At 52.1% G+C, this 24,840-nt stretch overlaps 3 protein-coding genes across 3 annotated transcripts in view; all 3 read left to right on the top strand.

Moving 5' to 3' along the window:
- Positions 1-14,130, top strand: part of bptf (bromodomain PHD finger transcription factor) — a gene marked incomplete at both ends in the record, with an annotated part of 35,202 nt that extends 21,072 nt beyond the window's left edge. Inside the window, 14 exons of the mRNA XM_084448497.1 lie at positions 223-348; positions 840-1,093; positions 1,532-1,930; positions 2,501-3,130; positions 3,893-5,086; positions 6,562-7,200; positions 7,336-7,418; positions 7,959-8,184; positions 8,601-9,064; positions 9,394-9,582; positions 10,924-11,116; positions 11,729-11,813; positions 12,033-12,219; positions 14,088-14,130. Of these exons, the coding sequence (XP_084304623.1) occupies positions 223-348; positions 840-1,093; positions 1,532-1,930; positions 2,501-3,130; positions 3,893-5,086; positions 6,562-7,200; positions 7,336-7,418; positions 7,959-8,184; positions 8,601-9,064; positions 9,394-9,582; positions 10,924-11,116; positions 11,729-11,813; positions 12,033-12,219; positions 14,088-14,130 (4,712 nt within the window). The remainder of the gene's footprint in view (positions 1-222; positions 349-839; positions 1,094-1,531; positions 1,931-2,500; positions 3,131-3,892; positions 5,087-6,561; positions 7,201-7,335; positions 7,419-7,958; positions 8,185-8,600; positions 9,065-9,393; positions 9,583-10,923; positions 11,117-11,728; positions 11,814-12,032; positions 12,220-14,087) is intronic.
- Positions 14,131-15,923: 1,793 nt separating this feature from the next.
- On the top strand, positions 15,924-19,792 carry LOC311317286 (importin subunit alpha-1-like; the record flags this gene model as incomplete). Its single annotated transcript, XM_084448361.1, is given in 11 exon segments — positions 15,924-16,029; positions 16,151-16,285; positions 16,491-16,579; positions 16,689-16,957; positions 17,121-17,215; positions 17,651-17,914; positions 18,461-18,694; positions 18,951-19,133; positions 19,427-19,484; positions 19,487-19,575; positions 19,700-19,792. Coding segments are annotated over 11 exon segments (1,566 nt in total). The 5' UTR covers positions 15,924-15,972.
- A 798-nt stretch (positions 19,793-20,590) lies between these two features.
- Positions 20,591-24,840, top strand: part of LOC311317294 (E3 ubiquitin-protein ligase SMURF2-like) — a 21,175-nt gene continuing 16,925 nt past the window's right edge. The window contains 1 exon segment of the mRNA XM_084448371.1: positions 20,591-20,730. Within this exon segment, the coding sequence (XP_084304497.1) occupies positions 20,679-20,730 (52 nt within the window). The 5' untranslated portion in view covers positions 20,591-20,678.

The following is a 24,840-nucleotide window of genomic DNA, read 5'->3' as shown; positions in this document are numbered from 1 at the left end:
AAGTCTGCTATTTTGGGCTTTTGGGGTCTTTCAGGAGGGGTGGGAGGTCCCATTGGGGGGGGCGGCACCCCTCCAAGGCAATGGTACAGGAAACACTGATCCTGGCAGATGCATAGTCCATATTGGTTTGGGTGCCTGTGTAGATGTTCAGACCATATCCCTGTGTTTGTGTGTGTTAATGTGTTTGTGTGTGTTAATGTGCGTGTGTGTGTATCTCCTCAGGTGTGGTCCAGCAGAAGGTCCTGATGTCCTCCAGCACCCCCACCACCATGCGGACCTACAGCACCCTGCACCCCACCACCACCACCTACAGCATGAGGACCAGCAGCTCCTCTCTGGCCCAGCAAGGTGCCCTGGGGGGATGGGAATCGCTGGTTATTTGACCATTCGATTCTTGGGGTCACAATTTGATTTCAAATCGATTATTGACAATTCGATTTTCAATTTGATTATGATAGAATTTTCAATGACATCTCCACCATTTGACTGCATTAACTCATTAAATACAGGGGTCCCGTAATGGTAGGGGAAACACAGAAATACATCCCAAGCACAAAATTATTCTGAAAACCAGATAAAATCCCCAAATTAATTCATGATTATTATTTTTTTTATGGAAAAAAAAACAACAATTTTTCGGAATTTGTGAATCGATCGATAATCGTTGAGAATAGAATCTTGATTGAATAGATTTTTTTCGCCACCCCTAACGTCCTTTCTCTGTCCATCTGTCCCTCCTGTCTCTCTGCCTGTCTGTCCTGCTGCTGTTCTCTCTGACCCTGTCTCTGTCCCCCATGTCTCTCTTGTCTGTCTCTGTCCACCGCTCCTGTCGTCCTCAGGTCAGTCCCAGCAGGTAGTGACCCCGGCGGCGCGAGGCCAGTCCGTGTCCACGCCGGACCCCAGTTCCATCCAGACCACCACCACCACCGCCCCGCCTACCGCTACCCCTCCCCCCGTTCCCCCAGCCCAGGGGCAGACCCCCGCCACTCCTGCCCCGACTGCCCCCCAGACTGCCCCCCAGGCCGCCAGGCCCCAGCAGGGACAGGTCAAACTCACCATGGCCCAGCTCAGCCAGCTGATGCAGGGGACTCAGGTAAAGAGATGCCTCCCTCCATCCCCCTCTCTCCTCTCTCTCTCTCCCTCCCTGTCTCTCCCTCTCTCTCTCCCTTTCTCTCTCTCTCTCTCTCCTTCTGTCTCTCTACCTCTCTCCTTTGCTCACTCTCTTTTCCCATCCTTCCATCTCTCTCTCTCCCCCATTCTCTCATCTCTCCACCCCTCTCTTTCTCTCCCTCTATCTCATTTGCTCCAAACTGCTCTTTCTCTTTCACCCTCCTCTCTTTCTCTTCTCTCTCTCCTCTCTCACACCATCTTTCTCTCTCTCCTCTCTTTCACCATCTTTCTCTCTCTCTCTCTTCTCTCTCTAACCATCTCTCTCTCTCTCTCTCTCTCTCTCTCTCTCTCTCACTAACCACCTCTCTCTCTCTCTCTCTCTAACCACCTCTCTCTCTCTCTCTCTCTCTCTGTGTTCCAGGGTGGCAGCCAGGGCCTGACGGTGGTGATCCAGGGCCAGGGTCAGGTCAGGGGTCAGCTCCAGATCCTCCCCCAGGGGGTGGCCGTGGTTCCCGGGCCGGGACAGCAGCTCATGCAGGCCGCCATGCCCAACGGCCAGGTCCAGCGTTTCCTCTTCACTCCCATGCCCCCCTCCTCCAACTCGACCACAGACTCCGCCCCCACAGACTCCGCCCCCACCTCTACTCCCACAGCCTCAGCCCCCGCCACTACCCCAACCCATATGCCTCCCCTAGCCCCAGTCCCAGCCTTAGTCCCTACCCCAGTCTCAGTCCCAGCCCTAGTCCCAGCCTTAGTCCCTACCCCAGTCTCAGTCCCAGCTCCAGTCCCAGTCTCAGTCCCAGCTCCAGTCCCAGTCTCAGTCCCAGCTCCAGTCCCAGTCTCAGTCCCTACCCCAGTCTCAGTCTCAGTCCCAGTCTCAGTCCCAGTTTCAGCCCCAGTCCCAGTTTCAGCCCCAGTCCCAGTTTCAGCCCCAACACTAGCCCCAGTTTCAGCCCCAGTTCCAACCCCAGGCCTAGCCCCAACCCCAGCCCTAACCCCAGTTTCAGCGCCAGTCCCAACCCCAGTCTCACCCCCAGCCCTAGCCCCAGCCCTAGCATCAGTCCCAGCCCAGGCCCCGGCCCCAGTTTCAGCCCCAACCCTAGCCCAAGTTCCAGCCTCAGTTCCAGTCCCAGTCTCTCACCCAGTCTCACCCCCGGCCCCAACCCCAGCCCCAACCCTAGCCCCAGTCCCAGCCCCAACCCTAGCCCCAATCCCAGTTCCAGCCCTAATGTCACCCCCAGCCCCAGTCCCAGTCTCACCCCCAGCCCTAGCCCCAGCCCCAGTTCCAGCCCTACTCACAGCCTCAGCCTCAGCATTAGCCCCAACCCTAGCCCCAGTTCCAGCTCGAACCCCAGCCCCAGTCTTAGTCCCAGCCCCAGGCCTTTCACAGATGTCTACAACTGTCCCATCCCAAGCTCCAGCCTCCATGTTCAGTGGTGCTTTTGCCCCAGTTCCAGCCACCTTCACCACCCCCCCAGTGCTGGATAAGATGGTTTCATCCACCTCCACCACCCCCCCAGAGCTGGGTAAGATGGTTTCAGCCACTTCCATCACCCCCCCAGAGCTGGGTAAGATGGTCACCTCCACCACCCCCCCAGAGCTGGGTAAGATGGTTTCAGCCACCTCCACCACCCCCCCAGAGCTGGGTAAGATGGTTTCAGCCACTTCCATCACCCCCCCAGAGCTGGGTAAGATGGTCACCTCCATCACCCCCCCAGAGCTGGGTAAGATGGTTTCAGTCACCTCCTCCACCCCCTCATTGTTGGGTAAGATGGTTTCAGCCATCTCCATCACCCCCCCAGAGCTGTGTAAGATGGTTTCAGCCACCTCCATCACCCCCCCAGAGCTGTGTAAGATGGTTTCAGCCACCTCCATCACCCCCCCAGAGCTGGGTAAGATGGTTCCAGCCACCTTCACCACCCCCCCAGAGCTGGGTAAGATGGTTTCAGCCACCTCCATCACCCCCCCAGAGCTGGGTAAGATAGTCACCACCACCACCCCCCCAGAGCTGGGTAAGATGGTATCTTTCCAGCCCACTTTCACTGCAGCAGTACTGCCTCAGCCCCAGCGTCCAGCCACATCGCATCCTCCTGCTCTGGGTCCCATCTCTACCCCTGCCCCTGCCTCTCCTCAGGTCTCCACACAGCCCTCCCTCCCCTCCCAGACTCACGCTCCCCTTCCAACCCTGTCCCCCACCGCTGCACACCTCCACCCAGGGGCCCAGACCCTGGTCTCTCTCCCTGCCCCTACCCCTCTCCAGACTCCTGTCTCTCTCCCTACCCCTCTCCAGACCCCTGTCTCTCTCTCTACCCCTCTCCAGACCCCCACGTCTCTCCCGGCCCCTCTCCAGACCCCCGTCTCTCTCCCTGCCCCTCTCCAGACCCCCACGTCTCTCCCGGCCCCTCTCCAGACCCCCGTCTCTCTCTCTACCCCTCTCCAGACCCCCACGTCTCTCCCGGCCCCTCTCCAGACCCCCGTCTCTCTCCCTGCCCCTCTCCAGACCCTTGTCTCTCTCCCTGCCCCTACCCCTCTCCAGACCCTTGTCTCTCTCCCTGCCCCTATCCCTCTCCAGACCCCTGTCTCTCTTCCTACCCCTCTCCAAATCCCCACCTCTCTCCCTACCCCTCTCCAGACCCCTGTCTCTCTCCCTACCCCTCTCCAGACCCCTGTCTCTCTCCCTGCCCCTCTCCAGACGCCTGTCTCTATCCCTACTCCTCTCCAGACCCCTGTCTCTCTCCCTGCCCCTCTCCAGACCCCTGTCTCTCTCCCTACCCCTCTCCAGACCCCTGTCTCTCTCCCTGCCCCTCTCCAGACCCCTGTCTCTCTCCCTACCCCTCTCCCTGCCCCTCTCCAGATGCCTGTCTCTCTTCCTGCCCCTCTCCAGACCCCTGTCTCTCTACCTGCCCCTCTCCAGACCCCTGTCTCTCTCCCTGCCCCTCTCCAGACCCCTGTCTCTCCACAGCAGGCCCACATGAAGAGCCTCCCCATCTCCGCCACTGTTACCCAGACCACAGTGAGGTCTATCCAGCCGCAGATCCAAATCCAGGCCCAGGCACGGGTCCAAATTCAGCCCCAGGCTCAATTCAAGCACCAACCCCAGGTTCTAGTTCAGCCTCAAGACCAATTCCAGGCCCAACTTCAAGCCCAAATCCAGCACCACGTCAAAATACAGCCCCATACTCAAATCCAGGCCCAATTCCAAGTCCAGCCCTCATCCCAACTTCAAACTCAGCCTCAAGCCCAAATCCAACCACAATCCCAGTCTCAAATCCAGGCCCAAGTCAAAATGCAGCCCCAAACTCAATTTCAAACTCAGGCCCAAGTCCAAATCCACGCCCAAGTCCAAATGCAGCCCCAAACTCAACTTCAAACTCAGACCCAAGTCCAAATCCAGCCCCAGGCTCAAATCCAGGCCCAAGTCAAAATGCAGCCCCAAACTCAAATTCAAACTCAGGCCCAAGTCCAAATCCAGCCCCAGGCTCAAATCCAGGCCCAAGTCAAAATGCAGCCCCAAACTCAATTTCAAACTCAGGCCCAAGTCCAAATCCAGCCCCAGGTCCAAGTCCAAATACAGCCCCAAACTCAACTTCAAACTCAGGCCCAAGTCCAAATCCAGCCCCAGGCTCAAATCCAGGCCCAAGTCCAAATGCAGCCCCAAACCCAACATCAACCCCACCCCCAAGCACAAATCCAAGTCCATCCTCAATCCCAACTTCAAACTCAGCCCCAGTTCCAAATCCAGCCCCAGTCCCCGCTGAGGCCTCAGCTCCAGCTCCGCCAGCCCCAGCTGATCACGGTGCAAGGGGGGCTACAGCAGCAGGTCCAGCTGCTCTCAGCCCTCCCTCCCGAGGTAGCAGCCCAAATCCAGGCCCAGGCTCAGGCCCAGCTCCAGGCCCAGGCCAAGCAGGGAGGGCCTCTACCCCAGCACATCAGGCTGCAGCTGCCATTCCATATCCAGCAGGCTGCTGGCAGCCAGGTAACTCCATTTAAAAAAAAAAAAAAAAAACCTTAAGTTGAGGCCTATTTAGGAACTCTTGAAAACACAAAGAAGGCACATGCATAGGTAAAATTGTCTTAAGTCAGTGAGCAGTGAACCACTGTAGAGCCAGTGACGCCTTTCTCTTTGAGGGTGGAGAGGAGGATCTGGTGGTCTACCGTATCAAATACTGCTGACCAGGGGCGTGCTGGCCATTTGTAGGTTCTGGAGAATCACAGAACGGCCACCGGTGATAACGGCTGTTATCTGTTTTTTGGTCCCAGCACGCCCCTGCTGCTGACAGGTCTAGGAATATCAAGGAGAGAGTTTGCTCTCGTGGCATGAAGGGACTCTCACCAGGGCAATTTGTCTCCCAGGTTGAAATAAATAATAATTCCACCACCGAACAACAAGGTCTTAAACATTTTGAAAAGTTTTCGACCTGTATTTGACTTTTTATTATTTATTTATTTTTGCTGTATCAGCTTTAGTTAACTTGGACCAAGTCATTGCCCTAGTGTCTATACATGATTGGAAAGGAATGAGCTGAAAGAACATATACAATTGTGCATTTATCAGTGTAAGTTGTATATGGTCAGTGCTACGGTATATTTAGCATAAAGAACAAGAAGCAAACTAAATTGGGGCGGCATCTAGCTCGGGAGGTAGAGTAGTGTGCCGAAGTGTCTTGCTCAAGGACACTGAACCCCGAAATCACTCATGTACGGCACGGTGGCGCAGTACCTAGTATTGTCGCCTCACAGCAAGAAGGTCTCCGGGCCCTTCTGTGCGGAGTTTGCATGTTCTCCCTGTGTTTGTAAGGGTTTCATCTCAAAAGAGCCCAATAGGAAAAACATGCAGAAGAACGGATGCTCTTCTGTCCGGTCCTCGACGAAGACTTGGACTAAGCACTTGGACTTGGTCCCCAGGGGCCATAAATGATGGCTGCCCACTGCTCCTGGCTGCCCTTAGAGGCGGGCTTAGATGGAGTTATTAAATACAGGGAGTTATTTCCACCGACGAACCCATTAGAGTTGCATGTGTGTGTCGCTGCTCACTAGGGCTGGGTTAAAAAATCGGTGAATCAACTCATGAATCCAAAATCGATCTTTTATTTAATGAATGAATGAGTAAATGAAGGAATGAATAGTTCATTCATTCATTCATTCAATGATTCATTCATTCATTCATTCATTTTTGGAAATCAGTATTGATACCCAGCCCTAGTATTGATGTGTTGCATAACTTGGCAGTCATGTAATTAAGGTTACAGCTAAAAAAAACAGGTTTTAGTAACACTAACCGAATTGATATTGAATCGAATCGAATCGTGATAATCGATTCTGAACCTTGTGAATCGGAATCGAATCAATTCTTGAAATTCAAATCGATACCCAGCCCTACTGCTCACTGTGTGTAATATGTGTCACCGTGTGGCCGATTTAAAGACACTCTCTCCCTGGCGTTGTCCCCAGCTGCAGGCCCAGCAGGTCCAGAACGTAGTGACCATCCAGGCCTCCAGTGTGCAAGAGCAGATCCAGAAGTTCCAGCAGGTCCAGACCCAGACGCAGGCCCAGACCCAACATCTTCAGCTCCAGACCCAGCATGTTCAGATCCAGACCCAGGTCCAGGCCCTCCAGCCCCAGCATCTTCAGCTCCAGACCCAGCATATCAAGCCCCAGGCCCAGATCCAACGTCTGCAACTCCAGCCACAGCACCTTCAGCTCCAGACCCAGGCCCAACGTCTTCAGCTCCAGACCCAGCATCTTCAGCCCCAGACCCAGCATCTTCAGCTTCAGCCCCAAACCCAACATCTTCAGCTCCAGGCCCCGACCCAACATCTTCAACTTCAGGCCCCGACCCAGCATCTTCAGCCCCAGACCCAACATCTTCAGCTTCAGCCCCAAACCCAACATCTTCAGCTCCAGACCCACACCCAGCATCTTCAGCTTCAACCCCAAACCCAACATCTTCAGCTCCAGACCCAGACTCAACATCTTCAGCTCCAGACCCAGCCACAGCAGCAGCAGCAGAGACGGCCACCACAGCAGCAGGAGGCCAAGAGGGATCATAGCCAGAAAGCCTCCAGCCCCACTGACAACACACACAAGCAGGTGGGATGTCTCTCACAAGCCCTGCATGTCGGCCTCCGCGATCGCTGCTGAAAAGCTAGCAATGCGATGGTGTGGTTGGGTGGTATTTATACTGAGGAGTGAGTTCAGCTCAGTTACAATCTGTTCCCGTCACAGGTGGCAGTCAAGCAGAACGCTGTGGCCGAGCAGCTGAAACAGAGGAAGATGCTGACGCCTGCGGAGAGAGAGGACAACCAGAGGTAAGATGGCCGCCCGCAGTCACACGCAGAACCTCGCATGATGGGGTGGCAGCCATCTTGACCAGGTGGAGCTAGCTCACCCCTCCACGGACAGATCCTTTCAGAAGGCCTCTGACCTGATCTGATCACAGCTGATTTGCCGTAGGACTCTTGGCGAGATAGCCGAGCCCCAGTCTGGATGTCTATTGGGCGGCTCTGGCTCGGGTGGTAGAGCGGGTCATCCAATGATCATAGGGTTAGTGGTTCGAATCCAAGCTTCTCCTGTGCACATGTCGAAGTGCCCTTGGGCAAGACACTGAACCCCAAATTTCTCCCAATGAGCAGGCTAGCGCCTTGCATGGCAGCTGCTGTGTGAATGGGTGAATGAGTGGCCATTGTAAAGCGCTTTGGATGAAAGCACTATAAGTGTCTATTTATTACCAGTGGTTGAGTCCATGCATGTAGTCACACATGAAACCCATCCAGGTGAATCCATCATGTCCCTGAAGCTCCCCCCCCCTCCTCTCCTCCTCCACCCCCCTCCTCTGCTCCTCCTCCCAGGATGCTGGTGTGTAACCAGGTGATGAAGTTCCTCCTGGACAAGATAGAGAAGGAGGAGCGTACGGAGGAGAAGAGGAGGAGGAAGGAGGAGGGCGAGGAGCAGAAGCGCTCCAAGCAGAGCGCCAGCAGGCTCTCCGGGATGCTCTACAGGCACAAGGAGCGTCTGAAGCAGGAGATCATGAAGAAGAGAGCTCTGCTGGACAAGGAGCTGAAGCTGGAGGTGCAGGTCAGTACCACACACACACACACACAGTACAACACACCACACAGACAGACACCACACACACACACACACGCACAACACACAATTAGGGCTGCACCTAAAGACTATTTTTTTAACGATTCATCTAGCAATTATTTTTCCAATTTGTCAATTCATCTAATGACTAATTTAACTTTTAATGATTCTTTTTTTATTGCTCGATTAATAGAACATTTAATTTACCCAAAATAAATATAAAATGTGTCTCATTAATAGTTCAATATTTTATTCAATCATCTTCTCTTAAAAACAACAAAATGTAACAAGAAACAAAGTAGCTGCTCACTCACTCTCTCCCTCTCTCTCTCTCTCTCTCTCTCTCCCTCTCTCCCTCTCTGTCTCTCTCTCTCTCCCTCTCTCTCTCTCTCCCTCTCTCTAAGGAGGAGCTGAGGAGGGACATTAGCAGACTAAGGAGGGAGAAGGAGAAAGCCCAGGCTGCCATCAACCAGGCTGCTGCCTCCGCCTCCCTCTCCTCATCACACACCTCCTCACACACTTCCTCACACTCCTCACACACCTCCTCACACGCCTCCCCACACTCCTCCTCACACTACTCCTCCCATTCACAACCTTCCTCCCATTCCCACACCATCGCCTCCCCCACCTCCTCCTCCTCCTCCTCACACAAACGCAAGAGGGTGGAGGAGAGAGACAGAGATAGAGACAGAGATAAAGAGAGGGACAGAGAGAGGGACAGAGACAGACACAGAGACGGGGACAGACCGAGACACATGGACTCCTCTCCCTCCAAACCCAAGAAGAAGATGATCTCTACTACCTCAAAGGACCACAGGAGAGACACCAAGCTATACTGCATCTGTAAGACGCCATACGACGAGTCTAGGTGAGTCACCAGCGGGATGGATGGATGGACAGGTGAACGGATGGATGGACGGATGAACGGATGGATGAATGAACGAACGGTTAGATGGACCTACTAGATCATTTATGGGCTTGTGGACATGTTGGGACCTGATGTTAGGTCAGCTGCTCCCCTGTCCACAGAAAGCTTGTGAACACAGGCCCAAACTGCGCAGCCGATACCAGCGGTTCGCAACAGGTCAGGTCTTGTAGAACTAGAATGTTTTCTCGGTGGCCTACCTGGTCAGAGATAACGGAACTGCCTGTCGCCCGCTGTTGGTTTCATATCACCTGTCGCCCGCTGCTGTCCAGGTTTTATATCGGATGTGACCTGTGTGCCAACTGGTTCCACGGCGCGTGTGTGGGCATCACGGAGAAGGAGGCCAAGCGCCTGGACGACTACGTCTGCGCCGACTGCAAGCGAGCGCAGGAGGGCACGGCGGGCGCCGCCAGCACCGAGGAGCTCTACTGCATCTGCCGGACGCCTTACGACGAAGCACAGTACGCACCGTTACCCTGTTATACACCAGACACCCTGTTATACACTAGACACCCTGTTATACACGACACCCTGTTATACACTACCCTGTTATACACTAGACATCCTGTTATACACTACCCTGTTATACACTAGACATCCTGTTATACACTAGACATCCTGTTATACACTACCCTGTTATACACTAGACACCCTGTTATACACTACCCTGTTATACACTAGACACCCTGTTATACACTAGACACCCTGTTATACACTAGATACCCTGTTATACACTAGACACCCTGTTATACACTACCCTCCCTGCTATACACAAGATACCCTGTTATACACTAGACACCCTGTTATACACTACCCTGTTATACACTAGATACCCTGTTATACACTACCCTCCCTGCTATACATTAGACACCTTGTTATACACTACCCTGTTATACACTAGACACCCTGTTATACTCTACCCTGTTATACACTAGACACCTTGTTATACACTACCCTGTAAAACACTAGACATCCTGTTATACACTACCCTGTTATACACTAGACACCCTGTTATACACTAGACACCCTGTTATACACTACCCTGTTATACACTAGACACCCTGTTATACACTAGACACCCTGTTATACACTACCCTGTTATATACTAGACACCCTGTTATACACTACCCTGTTATACACTAGACACCTTGTTATACACTAGACACCCTGTTATACACTAGACACCCTGTTATACACTACCCTGTTATACACTAGATACCCTGTTATACACTAGACACCCTGTTATACACTAGATACCCTGTTATACACTACCCTGTTATATACTAGACAACCTGTTATACACTAGATACCCTGTTATATACTAGACACCTTGTTATACACTAGATACGCTGTTATATACTGTTACCCTTATACGCTAGATACAGTACCATGTTATACACTAGATGTTATACACTAGATATCCTGTTATATTCTTCTATACTTTGATACTATTACACACTACCACCCTGTTATATCCTTCTATACTTAGATACTACTACACACTACCACCCTGTTATATCATTCTATACTTAGATACTACTGCACAGTAGCACTGGACACTCATACATATCATTCTACTATCCACTACTAGATACAGTACTATCCTTCCACTTATGCTTCGATACTACTGGCACCATACTCGTTGACTTATAAACCTGACGATGCAAACGTGTAAACTACACAACTTCACACTTGTACACCTCCACACTTAACAATGCTAGAGGATTGTTGCTTAGCTGCTTTTGACCCGAGGGGAGTGGTTCTGACCGGGATCTCTCCGCCTCTCCGTCCTCGCCTGCCAGGTTCTACATCGGCTGCGACCGCTGCCAGAACTGGTACCACGGGCGCTGCGTGGGCATCCTGCAGAGCGAGGCCAACCACATCGACCTGTACGTGTGCCCGCAGTGCCAGTCCACCGAGGACGCCATGACCGTGCTCACGCCGCTCACAGACAAGGACTACGAGGGCCTGAAGAGAATACTGCGCTCACTACAGGTAGGAGGGAGGGATGGTAATGTAAATAGCCAAATAATTAAATCAATATAACTCTAGCAGGTGATAGGCTAGTAGTGCTAGCTGCTATAATAGTATATGTACGTTGCATAGCAACTGCACTATGTGCAGGCAGCCAGGAGGGTCTATTTTATCTTGAACATTAATATGTATTAATAAAAGCTATTTGAATTGGACGGGAGTGTGTTTTTCTTTCTCCCTGGAGGGGTCTAACAGAGGGTGTTAGCTTAGCGTTAGCGTAGCGTAGGTAGCGCTTCATAGGCAGACCCGGCAGGAATAGGTCTGCTTCTAAAGACATGATGAAGATCTATTTTGATCAAAACGTTAAATAAACTCCTGGGAATAGTCCTTCATATCACTTCCAGTGTGCGGACTCTACTTTTTTCATTTACTGTTTGCTGGTTTGTCCTGTACCTGGCCCACCCAGTGGATGTGCAAGCTTTTTTCTCTTTCTATGCTTCTAAAGTCAGCCCTGTAGGAGAAGGCCAGTCGAGAGCCGGTTCTGTCGTTAGATTTTGATCTGTGATAATAAGGTCGTGCTCCGTAGAACAGAACAGCGAATCTCCCCTGAGCATATCTCCTCTGTTTCGACAGGCTCACAAGATGGCCTGGCCCTTCCTGGAGCCCGTGGACCCCAACGACGCCCCGGACTACTACAGAGTTATCAAGGAGCCCATGGGTGAGCGAGAACCCCAATCAATCACAATGACGTCACTTCCTTCTGTGTCAGGATGTGAATCGCTTCCCGTCTCTGGGCATCTTGTTGGGAGTGCAGAGCAGAAATGGCCAGAGAGCTAAATGTCCTCAGTGCTGTTCCACTGTCCTCAGTAAAGATGGCTGCTGGCTTCATCGCAGTAAACGCTGAGTCATTCTCTCCCCCCTGCCCCCCCCCACCCAGACCTAGCCACCATGGAAGGCCGGCTGCAGAAGCGCTATTACAGCAAGCTGACGGAGTTCGTAGCCGACGTCACCAAAGTGTTCGAGAACTGCCGCTACTACAACCCCAACGACTCGCCCTTCTACCAGTGTGCCGAGGAGCTGGAGGCCTTCTTCGTCCACAAGCTGAAGGGCTTCAAAGCCAGCAGGTGAGTCCTGTCCTGCAGGGACCTCCAGACTGCTCAGGACTGTCTTGACTGACCTCCAGACTGTTCAGGACTTAGCACGGACCTCCAGACTGTTCAGGACTTAGCACGGACCTCCAGACTGTTCAGGACTTAGCACGGACCTCCAGACTGTTCAGGACTTAGCACGGACCTCCAGACTGTTCAGGACTTAGCACGGACCTCCAGACTGTTCAGGATTTAGCACGGACCTCCAGACTGTTCAGGACTTAGCACGGACCTCCAGACTGTTCAGGACTTAGCACGGACCTCCAGACTGTTCAGGATTTAGCATGGACCTCCAGACGTGGTGGTGGTGGTGGTGATAGTCTCCATCTGTCTCTTTAAAACTCCTCCTCTCCACTCCCCTTGACTGTCGTCAGAGCCTCTGTCATCATGCTGATGTATGCCTGGTTGGTTGTCTTCCGGTTCTATCTGCTGTCAAGCCATCTTTTTCTTCTTTTTTCACTTTGTTAAGCTAGCATGACATTTTGCTGTATAAACCAGTGATGCAGTAGCTTGAGTTTGGCTACAGCCTTTCTAATCAGATTAGCCATTAATCTGACGGGTATGGCCTAGTGTGTGTGTGTGTTTGTGTGTGTGCGCGCATGCATGCACGTGTCTGTGTTTGTGTGTGTGCGTGCGTGCGCATGTCTGTGTGCACGTACCTATGTTTGACTCTGACACATCTTGCCATGCATCATCTTCCTTACATTTACATCTGTTCACTTGTCCAGCATGCATTTGATTTATACCACCTCATTCTTTCTCTCTTGCAGATTATCTTCTTAGGTCTGAGGGGTTAGCTGGAGTCTGGTCCGTGGACAGGGCAGTTCTGTAGGGACACTATCATGGAACTGGCTGTTTCATAAACAGCAAAAAATTGTCATTAAAAAAATTATGAAATCAAATTCACACAAACTGGCTTCAAAAATTTGCATTGCATTTGCAAAGTTGTAGGAGATTTCATTCCAAAGACGACTTGAGTGACATGATGGCTGCCATGTTGACTCTGACATCATCAAGGGAAATGCTGTTATTTTGTTAATTTCGCTCAATAGACTGTTAACCTTTATAATAAAACATCCCTGGCATGTAAAACTCAACATAGTTTTTACTCACAAATAATCCACCCCTTGTAGTTATTTAAATGATTTAAGTTCTCAGTTTGAATTGAAATCCATATTGATGGACCATTTGTGTAAAAGTGAATATTTTATTACAGTATATTTATCAAAGTGTTTTGTGTTACCTCCGTGTGGCCTTCTTCATGGTTGCGAGATTGTGCATTTGTGTATAATGGGCATGATTTTAGTGGATAATGTCTAGCTACTGGTTCACTTATCATTTGGGGTATTTTAAATCAATTCATAGTAATGGTTGTCTGATTTTAAAATCCTTTTGTGAAGGATTGTTTTATGGTTCAAACCGAGCCTATGGTCCTAGATAATTATTTTGGCTGTCACGGAATTGGCTGCAGACCATTCTTCCTGTCCTGTCTTCACTGGGACCCTGGAACCTTTCTCTTAGAACACGTCTGGAATGTTCTGATGTAGTTCATGATCAGAACATTCCATGGCCACGTTCTATGGAACCTACAGGTCGTGTTCTAGAAGCACCGCATCCATGATGAAGGCATTTCTAGTCACTTACACTAACATGGCCGCTGCATCACCCTCCATACTGTATGTATGTGTTGCTCTAGAATCACCCTCCATATTGTATATATGTGTCACTCTATTGATGTATTTGCCTTTGTTCTTGTGACTCACTGTGTTGGAGAATAACTGAATAAAAATGTTAAGGGTTCTTTACTGTCCCCCCCCTCCCCTCCCTCTCTTTGCGCTCTGTAGGTCTCATAACAACAGACTACAGTCTTCTTCTACGGTCTCTTAGAGAGAGCAGCACCAGTCACTGCTGGTTAACATGCACTGGGACAGAGCTGGGGGTTGGTGTGTGAACTATGAATCCATGTTGGGAGCTGGTCCTGCCCCCCCACCCCCCCCTCTCTCCTCCCCCTCCCCTCCATCCCTCTCCTGCCCTCCCCTGGCCTATGCCCACACACACAGGACGGACGGCTGACCCTGCCCAGCTGCTCGGCTCCGCCCACACAGCAGCCGATAGGCCGCCTCCTCCCGGCCCCAGGGACACTTCAGCTGGGCAGGATGGAGATGGAGGGACGGTCTGAACGAAAGGTGTTTAAAGAAGGTTACCTCTGAGAAAAGACTCTTTCCAGGGCCCTTGCGGTAACTGGTACTTCTGTTTTGATTTCATATTCTCATCTTTTTCCCCCCCCTCACCCTCACCCTGGGATGTGGCTCTTATGGTCATGCACATACAAGTCCCAAGGAAGCATTTCAACAGACATGGTATGCCTTTGGTGTCAGAGCAACACTCGGGTCTGCTTCCTGTGCTGTAGGTGAGGGTCGTGGAAACGCGCGTCCCTGTGTTGGAGCGGCACGAGTTTGGACCTACCTGGGCAATAATACGTTTGAGTTACAGTCAAGCTGCTCACTGAAAACAGTAATAAGTTATTTTGAAAGGATCGCCCAGCAGCATGACTGAATAGACTTGAGAAGGACTGAACTTGAGTGTGAAGGCATAATCTCCTCTTTGTAAAACTTTTGAATCACATAAAACTTCTGAATTCATGTTTTCATTTTTTGTATTACAGCTGAAGAAATATTGATGTATATGAAACTGAATAAATGATTGAGTTCTCTTACACTATACAGAGGCGTTTGTACAATTTATTTTAGCCAATGTTGTTTCAAACTTTTTTTTAAATAAAATGCAAAAAGGTAGGCTCATGGATGTATTAATAGAAGGTAGGCTACACTGTTTCAAAAAGAATGTGGTTTAGGGCCATACATCATGACTGGGCGTCACTTGCATTAAGGTTGCCTCGTTTTGTAAAACCTAAATTTGAACTGTCAAATGACAGGGCCACATCGGGAAGGGAAATATCGCTGCTAATCTTGTTGCTCTGACTTCGTGTTGTCTGTATATATGGGGAAGGCTTTGAAAACGCATTTTTCGATTAACATCGACATTATAAGCCTGTGGACACCAAAAGGGCAGTAGTCCACAGCACCGCGGGGCGGCCCTGGCACACTGCAACGAATAGCCTATTCGTGACCTAGCGATGGCATTTATCATGACGGCACATCCGGTGCGACCTGTGATTTTTTTAAACCGTCCAATAGGAACATGCTTTTACTCGAACCGCCCAATCAGAGAAGGTTGTGGCACGAATTTAAAGGTCTGAACACTTTTCTGCTCAGCCAGACCGTCTGAACGAGGGAGCGGTAAGTTAGCTTGTCAAAGTTATAGCAGAAATACCTTATGATGCATGCATAATTTCATGTTAACGTTTTATTACTAATATTATACTAGTGTGGTCTCAGAAATACATTAGTTCTGTACATTGCCACAGCACATCGTCAAAGTGGAATGAACTTGTATAGAGATTGTTTGTAATGTGTTACACTGTTTCCTACTGGCTAACATTAGTTAACGTTATTCTACGATAGCTAAGTTATGTCTAGCTAACGTAAGACTAACGTAAATTATTGCTGAAAAATAAACTGCTAACGTTACTTGGCTACAAGCTAGCTCGCCTAGTTAGTCTGCTAGCTCGCCTAGCTAGTCTAACAACAGTAACGTTACACATTTTATTTTCCGTTTCAGAAATCATATCTTTTCAATTAAACTGAACTCGCAGTCCCCAGCTCCAACATGTCTGAGAACGCCGATCGTCTGAACAAGTTCAAGAATAAGGGCAGAGATGCAAATGTAAGCGAAGTGGCCATCTAGCACTTCAAAGCGTTAACGTTATCAATCATAGCTACGTCCGTTTTGTGTTCAGTCTTGTCCAAAGCCAGCGTTTAGCTAAACTGGTTGCTTATCATTCCAGGAACTCCGTCGCCGCAGAGTCGAGGTGAACGTCGAGCTTCGCAAAGCCAAGAAAGACGACCAGATCTTCAAGAGGAGGAATGTGACCACGCTGCCTGACGAGGCCACCTCGCCCCTGCAGGAGAAAAACTCTCAGGTGAGAATTGGCGAGCCAAATTAATTTGAACCCGTCTCCTTTTAGTTGATGTCTTGCTAACCATCAATCTATAATCTATACAAGCTATACCAAATATTAAATTAAAATATTACTTCAAAAATTCACGAAGTTGTACCATGTGGCAGAAATTTGCAAATGCATAGCTAGATGGGGGCTTATCGCTCACATGTGTGTCATATCACAGGCTCCTCGCCAGTGGACAGTGGAGGAGATAGTTGCTGGCGTCAACAGTGGCAACCTTGACTCGCAGCTGGAGGCCACACAAGCCGCAAGGTAACAACAATCTCTGCCCAACTGACAGCAGCAGGTGCATGTGGCGACACAAAATAATTTGTTTCAAACTGACCGTTTCATCAGTCTAACAAGGCGTGTGTGTTCTTAGGAAGCTGCTGTCTCGTGAGAGGCACCCGCCCATCGACCGCATCATCAGCGTGGGGCTGATCCCCAAGTTCGTCGCATTCCTTGGTCTGACCGATTACCCGCCCATCCAGTTCGAGGCGGCCTGGGCCCTGACCAACATCGCCTCCGGCACCTCGGAGCAGACCACGGCGGTGGTGGAGGGGGGCGCCATCCCCGCCTTCATCAGCCTGGTGCTGTCCCCGCACCCCCACATCAGCGAGCAGGCCGTCTGGGCCCTGGGCAACATCGCTGGTGAGTTCACGCTCTGCTCTTACCAGACCCTTGGTCCTGACGAAACACGCTGTCGTCTTTGGTTGATAACTGGGTTGGTGGGGACAGGCCTTCACGCCCGGTCATGCCATTCAAAAGGCCTTGTCGTGACTCTCCCCTTCCTAATTGTGTGCGTGTGTCCCAGGTGACGGTTCGGCCTACAGAGACCGGGTCATCAAACACGGAGCCGTGGCTCCTCTGCTCGACCTGCTGGCTGTACCCGACCTCTCCGTCTTCTCTGTAAGTACCGGGGCTAGAGTCTCTGTCGCTCTCTCCCCCTGTCTGTCTCTCTCTCCCTCCGTCTCTCTCCCTCCCTCTGTGTCTCCCTCTCTCTGTGTCTGTCTCCCTCTCTCTCTGCATCATAAACCTAGTCGGATACATCCTACCCAGGGAAGGCTCCTCTGTGAGTCATGCTTTGTCCCATTGTTTTCCAAATTCAAACAGCCTTTCAGTCCGGTCATGTGATTCCTGTGGTCTGGAAGCGCACCTTCCCTTTTTGGCCACAAGGGGGTGCTGTAACTCAAAGTTGTTAGCATTCTAATCATACTTCTCTACATCTCTCTCCCTCTATCTTATCTCTTCCCAGTCTTTTCACAATTTCTTTCGTTCTTTCTTTCTCTCACTCACTCCATCCCTCACCTCTGCCGGACTAACCATGACCGTCTCTCCCTCCAGTCGGGCTACCTGCGGAATGTCACCTGGACGCTGTCCAACCTCTGCCGGAACAAGAACCCGTCCCCGCCGCTGGGGGCCGTGCAGCAGATTCTGCCCACGCTGGTGCGGCTGCTCCACCACGACGACCGCGAGGTGCTGGCCGACGCCTGCTGGGCTGTGTCCTACCTGACGGACGGGCCCAACGAGCGCATCGAGGTGGTGGTCCAGGGAGGCCTGGTGGAGCGGCTGGTGCAGCTGCTGGGCTGCGGCGTTCTCTCCGTGGTGGTAGGTCGACCCGCCCGGGCGGAACCGACGCTGCTTTTTAACCGCAGGGTTCCCACGGAATTCCCCATGGAATTTCCGGAATATCAGGGAATTCTATTCCAGAGATGGAAAGTCAGGGGATTTGATCATTTTTTTGTGACCCAAGTCTTGAAATGTCAGGGGATTGTTTATAGCATGCTTTACATTTTAGTTGCCATTGATCAAAATTGAATATTTTCCCATGCAGTCTTTTGCTTTTTTGGGTTATGTCCCATATTGTGCGAGTGGTTGTTATTGTGTCTTGATTTTCAGTGCCCATTTAACCACTTCCTGCTCGTCAGCGGTTTTTCCATTTCCATTACAGGTCATGGAAATTCAGCTTTTTAGTCATTGAAAGTCAGGGAATTTGACACTTGTGGGAACCCTGTTTATTAGTCATCGTCTAACCACTTGCACAGCTCTTACCCACACACTAGTAAGGTGTGTGTGTGTGTGCGCACACCGATGAACACCATTCTTTCGCCAACTTCAAATAATTTGTGGCGTGTTTGATTTCGTCTCCTCAAGACCCCCGTGCCTGCGCGCCATCGCAACGTGGTGACGGGGACGGACGAGCAGACGCAGGCGGTGCTGGACGCTGGCGCCCTGCCCCTCTTCGCCCCCCTCCTCCGCCACCACAAGGCCAACCTGCAGAAGGAGGCGGCCTGGACGCTGTCCAACATCACGGCCGGCAGGGAGCTGCAGATCCAGGAGGTCATCAACGCCGGCCTGGTGCCCTGTCTGGTCGAGGTCCTGCGCACGGTGCGTTTGATTCGTCTCTCTCGGGTGTTGGTTTGGGATTCGCGCCTGGTGGATGCACTACGTTGCGGTGTTTTTTATTATTATTTAGAGACATTTCCCATGATTCAGAAAAGTGTGTTCTAACCCCACCTCCTCTTCCCTCTATCTCCCCTCCTCACTCCATCTCTTCATCTCTCCTCTCCCAATCTCTTCTCTCCATCTCTTCTCTCCTCCATTTCTCCTCTCCCTCTCTCTCTCTCTCCATCTCTCCCTGCAGGGAGACTACAAGACCCAGAAGGAGGCCGTGTGGGCGATAACCAACTTCACCAGCGGGGGCACCGTGGAGCAGGTGGTGCACCTGGTCCAGTGCAACGTCCTGGAGCCGCTCCTCAACCTGCTTTCCACCAAGGACAGCAAGACCATCCTGGTCATCCTCGACGCCATCACCAACATCTTCCTGGTGAGGGGAGGGACACAGATCCCCACACACACACACACCGACTCACTCAATCCCCCAATTTCTCCCACCCTTTATCTCTTGTGTTAAGGACACACTCCCTCGTGTAGGTTTGGGACGGTAGGGTTGTGGATGAAGAATGATGGACTAACCCTGTGCTTCTGGACCCAAGAGTTTAGCTCTTTAATGTTGAAGCACAGGATGGAACCCCCTGGCTGCAGTGCTAGGCACACGTTGTTGTGTTCTCTCCGATTTCTCTACTAACCGAACGCTGGTGTCTGTGTGCCCTCCGCCAGGCCGGGGACAAGATCGACGAGACGGACAAGCTGTGTCTGATGATCGAGGAGTGCGGCGGCTGGACAAGATCGAGGCGCTGCAGTCTCACGAGAACGAGATGGTCTACAAGGCCTCCCTCAACCTCATCGAGAAGTACTTCTCCGGCGAGGTGAGCGGCGCCCCCTGCTGGTTCACCTCTAGAGACGTCCCCCGTTTCTTTATTCCTTAGTGTTTATCGTTTATTTGATACGCACGAGTGACGGACGGGATCCTTGTTTGTGTTTGTCTCTCAGGAGGAGGAAGACCAGTGCGTCGCCCCGGAGACGACAACCGACGGCTACGCCTTCCAGATCAGCGACAACCAGCCGAACGCCTTCGACTTCTGAGAATACCACTCTTGTCTGCTGGTGCCTGTAAAGAAATCTAAATAAAATCCTCTGTATTTCGTCATATGTACGTTATTCGGGTACCGTGTACAATTGTTTACACCTTTTGCCGTGCCCAGTACTGCCTCTTGTCTACCTGTAACTTATGTCTCTAATGTGACCTTATTCTGTCTCTACTGTGACCTTTATTCTGTGTCTACTGCCTTTGCTCTTATCGGTCCACTATGTGATCATGGACTCTACTGTCTGACATGTACATACCGTTTTAAAATGGTTAAAACTGTAAATAAAGCTCTTTAAACAAAGTTGTGGCCTATACAGGTGTTCATCATTGCAAATACCTATGCTCAAATAATGTGGGCGGAAGCTAGCTTAACCAGCTGAGTGCACAAACATACACAGTAGTATGTGGATATTTTGGTTGGTGATTTTGACGCACAAATTGCAGGATTTGTTTCCGTCTCCCGTGCCGTCATCGGTCGCTCCGTAGCCTCCCACAGCTTCTGATCAGATCTGCACGGTACCGAGGGGCGCACGAGCTCAACGGTTCAACTATCTGCAGCGACCGGAGCTCGCGGAGGGAGGACGGGGTTCGGAGCGGTCCGTTTCTGAATCCGTTCCCGAAGAAACCGTGCATCAGTGGAAACGCAATTTGGACTAAATGCACTTTGCAACACAACTGTACAGCAGGGTGTTTTGCGTGCGTGTGTGTGTGCGTGCGTGTGATCGTGATGGCAGCGTCGGGCAGCTCCACACCACAATGTTCTGACTCCATTATCGTCAAGTCGCTCTGAAACTGGCTGGCGATCCTCGTGGCGGTAACGTTAACGCTACACGGTACCTGAAATAAACCTGTCACGCGCCGACGAGCTGGAAGCAACCGGAGATGTCGAACCAAGCAGGTCGGCGGAACGGCCCGGTGAAACTGCGATTAACAGGTGAGATCGCATAGCTCCCAGCCTCTGTACAGTCTATTTGCTGGAAGGAATAGCTTGGAAGTCCATGTCTTGTTTCGCTGGCTCTCTACAATGAGTGGTAGTATTTTAGATATCGAGCTAGTTATTCGGTGTAGCCTGCATTTGAGTGCAACTGTTCATCTCGTTGGATCAGATTGGATCTCAGCTGAATAAAGCGGAGGTTGACAAGCGGAGGCAGTGGAAGAAGACTTGCACCATATTGTGTCCAATAAACGTTCCCGTCGATCAATAGAACTAGGCTAAACTGTAGCCTAACAAAAATACTTTAAGATGATAACGCGATAACTATAAGCTACTACGAAAGTATTTCTACAAGCACGGGACAGTTAGTTGAAGGAGTGTGTGTTGTAACTAACCTGGACGGACCGGACGGAAGCATTTTGTGTCCGAATACAGCAGCACGTGTTCTGTCATTTATTGATAGAATGTCTGCCTAACTAGTTAACTAGTCTTTCTTCTCTGGAACATTAACCTCTGTGGAATGTGTCCTTTCCAGCTACATAATGCTGTTAAATGTGCTCTGTCTGCCTCGTGTATGAGAGTCCTATGGTATCCCAGGCTATATTGAACTGGATATGCTGTCACAGTGTGCCATGTTTGATTGATCACTGTTACAGCGTAGAGGGCACTTCAGGCATCACGGCGGGTGTTATTTGTGTCCTCTTCTAGACTAGCAAGTGGAAATCTGTTCATAACTGCATAGCTCTCTCTCTCTCTCTCTCTCTCTCTCTCTCGCATCTCTCTCCCTCTCTTTCCTCTCCTCTCTCCCTCTCTTTCTCTCTCTTCCCTCCCTCCCCTCTCTTTCCCGTCCCTCCCCTCCCCTCTCTTCCCTCCCTCCCCTCTCTTTCCCTCCCTCCCCTCCCCTCTCGTTCCCTCCCTCCCCTCCCCTCCCCTCTCTTTCCCTCCTCCCCTCCCCCTCCCTCTCTTCCCTCCCACCCCTCCCCTCCCCTCTCCTTTCCCTCCCTCCCCTCCCCCTCTTCCCTCTCTTTCCCCTCTTTCCCTCCTTTCCCTCCCTCCCCCTCCAATCCTTCCCACCCTACCCCTCCCCATCTCTTTCCTCCCTCCCACCCCTCTCTTCCCTCCCTCCCCTCCCCTCTCTTTCCCTCCCTCCCATCTCTTTCCCCTCCCTCCCTCTTTCCCTCCCTCTCTCCCTCCCTCTCTTTCCCTCCCTCTCTCCCTCCCTCTCTCCCTCCCTCTCTTCCCCCCTCATCTTCACCTCCCCTCGCTTCCCTCCCTCCTCCCTCCATCTCTTCCCTCCCTCTCTCTCCCTCCCTCTCTTTCCCTCCCTCCCTCACTCCCTCCTCCCCTCTCTTTCCCTCCCTCTCTCCCTCCCTCCCTCTCTTTCCCTCCCTCTCTCCCTCCCTCCCCTCTCTTCCCTCCCTCCCCTCTCTTTCCCTCCTCCCTCCCTCCTCCCTCTCTTCCCTCCCTCCCTCCCTCCCTCCCCTCTCTTCCTCCCTCCCCTCCCTACCTCCCATCTTTCCCTCCCCTCCCCTCTCTTCCCTCCTCCCTCCCTCCCTCCCTCCCTCCCCTCTCTTTCCCACCCTCCCCCTCTCCTTTCCCTCCCTCCTCCCTCCCTCCCTCCCCTCTCTTTCCCTCCCTTCCCTCCCTCCCCTCTCTTTCCCTCCCTCCCCTCTCTTCCCTCCCTTCCTCCCCTCCTCTCTTTCCTCCCTCCCTCCCTTCCTCCCTCCCTCCCCTCTCTTCCCTCCCTCCCTCCCTCCCCTCTCTTTCCTCTCCTCCCTCCCTCCCCTCTCTTCCTCCCCTCCCTCTCTTCCCTCCCTCCCTCACTCTCTCCCCTCATTCCCTCCTCCCCTCTCTTTCTCCCTCCCCTCCCCCTCCCCTCCCCTCTTTCCCCCCCTCCCCTCTCTTCCCTCCCTCCCTCCCCACTCTCTTCCCTCCTCCCCTCTTTCCCTCCCTCCTCCCTCTCTTTCCCTCCCTCCCCTCTCTTTCCTCCCTCCTCCCTCCCTCCCCTCTCTTTCCCTCCCTCCCTCCCTCCTCCCTCCCTCCCTCCCCTCTCTTTCCCTCCTCCCTCCCTCCCCTCTCTTTCCCTCCCTCCCTTCCTCCCTCCCTCTCCTTTCCCCTCCCTTCCTCCCTCCCCTCTCTCTCTCTCTCTCTCTCCCTCCCTCCCTCCCTCCCCTCTCTCTCTCCCTCCCTCTCTCTCTCTCCTTCCCTCCCTCCCCTCCCTCCTCCCTCTCCCTCTCTCTCTCTCTCTCTCTTTCCCTCCCTCCCTCCCTCTCTCTCTCCCTCCCTCTCTCTCTCTCTCTCTCTTTCCCTCTCCCACTCCTCCTCCCTCCCCTCTCTCTCCTCTCTCTCTTTCCCTCCCTCCCTCCCCTCTCTCTCTCTCTCTCCCTCCCTCCCTCCCCTCTCTCTCTCTCACTCCCTCCCCCCTCTCTCTCTCTCTCCCTCCCTCCCCTCTCTCTCTCTGTTGACTAGTACCATTTCAACACACACAGTGAGAGGTTGACACGGGGGCGTAGTTTTGACGGGGCGCGGGGGACGACAGCTGCAGGGTTTGATGTCGTCCAGGGAGAGGGTCCAGGCGGATTCCAGACCTCTCCAGCCACCAGGAACAGCCAAGTGAAACTATGTAGCGCTAATTCTGATAGACACCAGTGGGTGGACAGACGGGCGGGGCGGGGGTAGGGGTGTGGAGGGAGGCTGAACAGCATGTAACGTGAGGCTAGCGAGCGGTCAGTGAGAATCGACAGGTGCGCCGCTATTACACATCTGTTACACACGTGCTTCTCAGACGGGCTGTCTGAAAAGACGCGCTGTGACGCCAGACTGCGTCTGAATGTAGAGAAATGGGGGGGGGGGTTGTTATACAATTGTTCACAGTAAGGTTGGTTTAGGCTTAACTTGTATTCTCCACACTTGTCTGACGGTTCAGCCGGCCACTGTGTGTGTGCGTGTGTTCGTGTGTGTGTGTGTGTGTGTGTGTGTGTGTGGTGTGTGTGTGTGTGTGAGGGAGCTTGTCATCCAGGCAGAGATGGACTGCAGGTCTCCTGGAGGAATCCAGAGAATGTGAATTTACTTTGGAGAGTGGATGATCAGACTCTCTCTCCTCCTCTCCTATCCTATGGAAGGGTGGAGCAGCAGAGCAATGGAGAGAGAATCCAGCACCACAGAGTAACATTCAGAAAGTGATTGGACATACTGCTGCAAAGGGTGCCTGCATCCCAGAATGCTTTGCTTCGCAGTGTATCACATCGTTTAGTGGGGATACTGCAGCTCTCGTTACTTTGTGGCAGCTTGAGGTCATTGATGTTTTTTGACACCTTTCTGCCGTGTTATTGTGTAAAGCTCTGATTGACGTGTTGCTCCATTTAGTTGTGTGTGTGTGTACTGTGCTCTCGTCAGGCAGTTTAAACCAGATGTTGTTCAGGTGGTGGTGGGACAGGTTGCTGGGACCACAGCCTGGATACAGGGCAGGTCTCTCCCCCGCTGGTCTCTCCTGGTTAGATCACACCCAGCAGGACCTAGCTGAGCGTACGTCTCTCCTGTGTGAGAGCGTGGCTAGTGCCTCTGGACGAGATCGGTCGAGCCTGGTTACACAGCTGCCTGTCTTTGCCATACATGGACTGAGACGCACAGTTCAGCCAGATCTCAGGACTTCTCCCTCTCTCTCTCTCTCTCCCTCTCTCTCCCTATCTCTCTCTTGTCTCCCAGCTGAACCACCCTCTCTCTCCCCCTCCCTCTCCCCCTCTCTCACTTTCTCTCTCACTCTCTCTCTCCCTCTCCCCCTCTCTATCTCTCTCTGTCTCCCAGCTGAACCACCCTCTCTCTCTCTCTCCCCCTCTCTCTCTCTCTCCTCTCCCCCTCTCTCACTTTCTCTCTCACTCTCTCTCTCCCTCTCCCCCTCTCTCACTCTCTCTCTCCTCTCCCCCCTCTCTATCTCTCTCTCTGTCTCCCAGTTGAACCCTCCTTTCTCTTTCTGCTGTATCCCATCCGAAGCAGTCTCTCTCCCCTCCCCTCTCTCTCTCCGTCTCAGCTGAACCACCCTCTCTCTCCCTCTCCCTCTCTCTCTCTCTATCTCTGTCTCTCTCTCTCTCTCTCTCTCTCTCTCTCTCTGGA

Source organism: Borostomias antarcticus (assembly GCF_949987555.1).
Source record: "Borostomias antarcticus genome assembly, chromosome: 14".
NCBI classification, from domain to species: domain Eukaryota; kingdom Metazoa; phylum Chordata; class Actinopteri; order Stomiiformes; family Stomiidae; genus Borostomias; species Borostomias antarcticus.
This window is presented reverse-complemented; position numbering and strand designations above follow the sequence as displayed.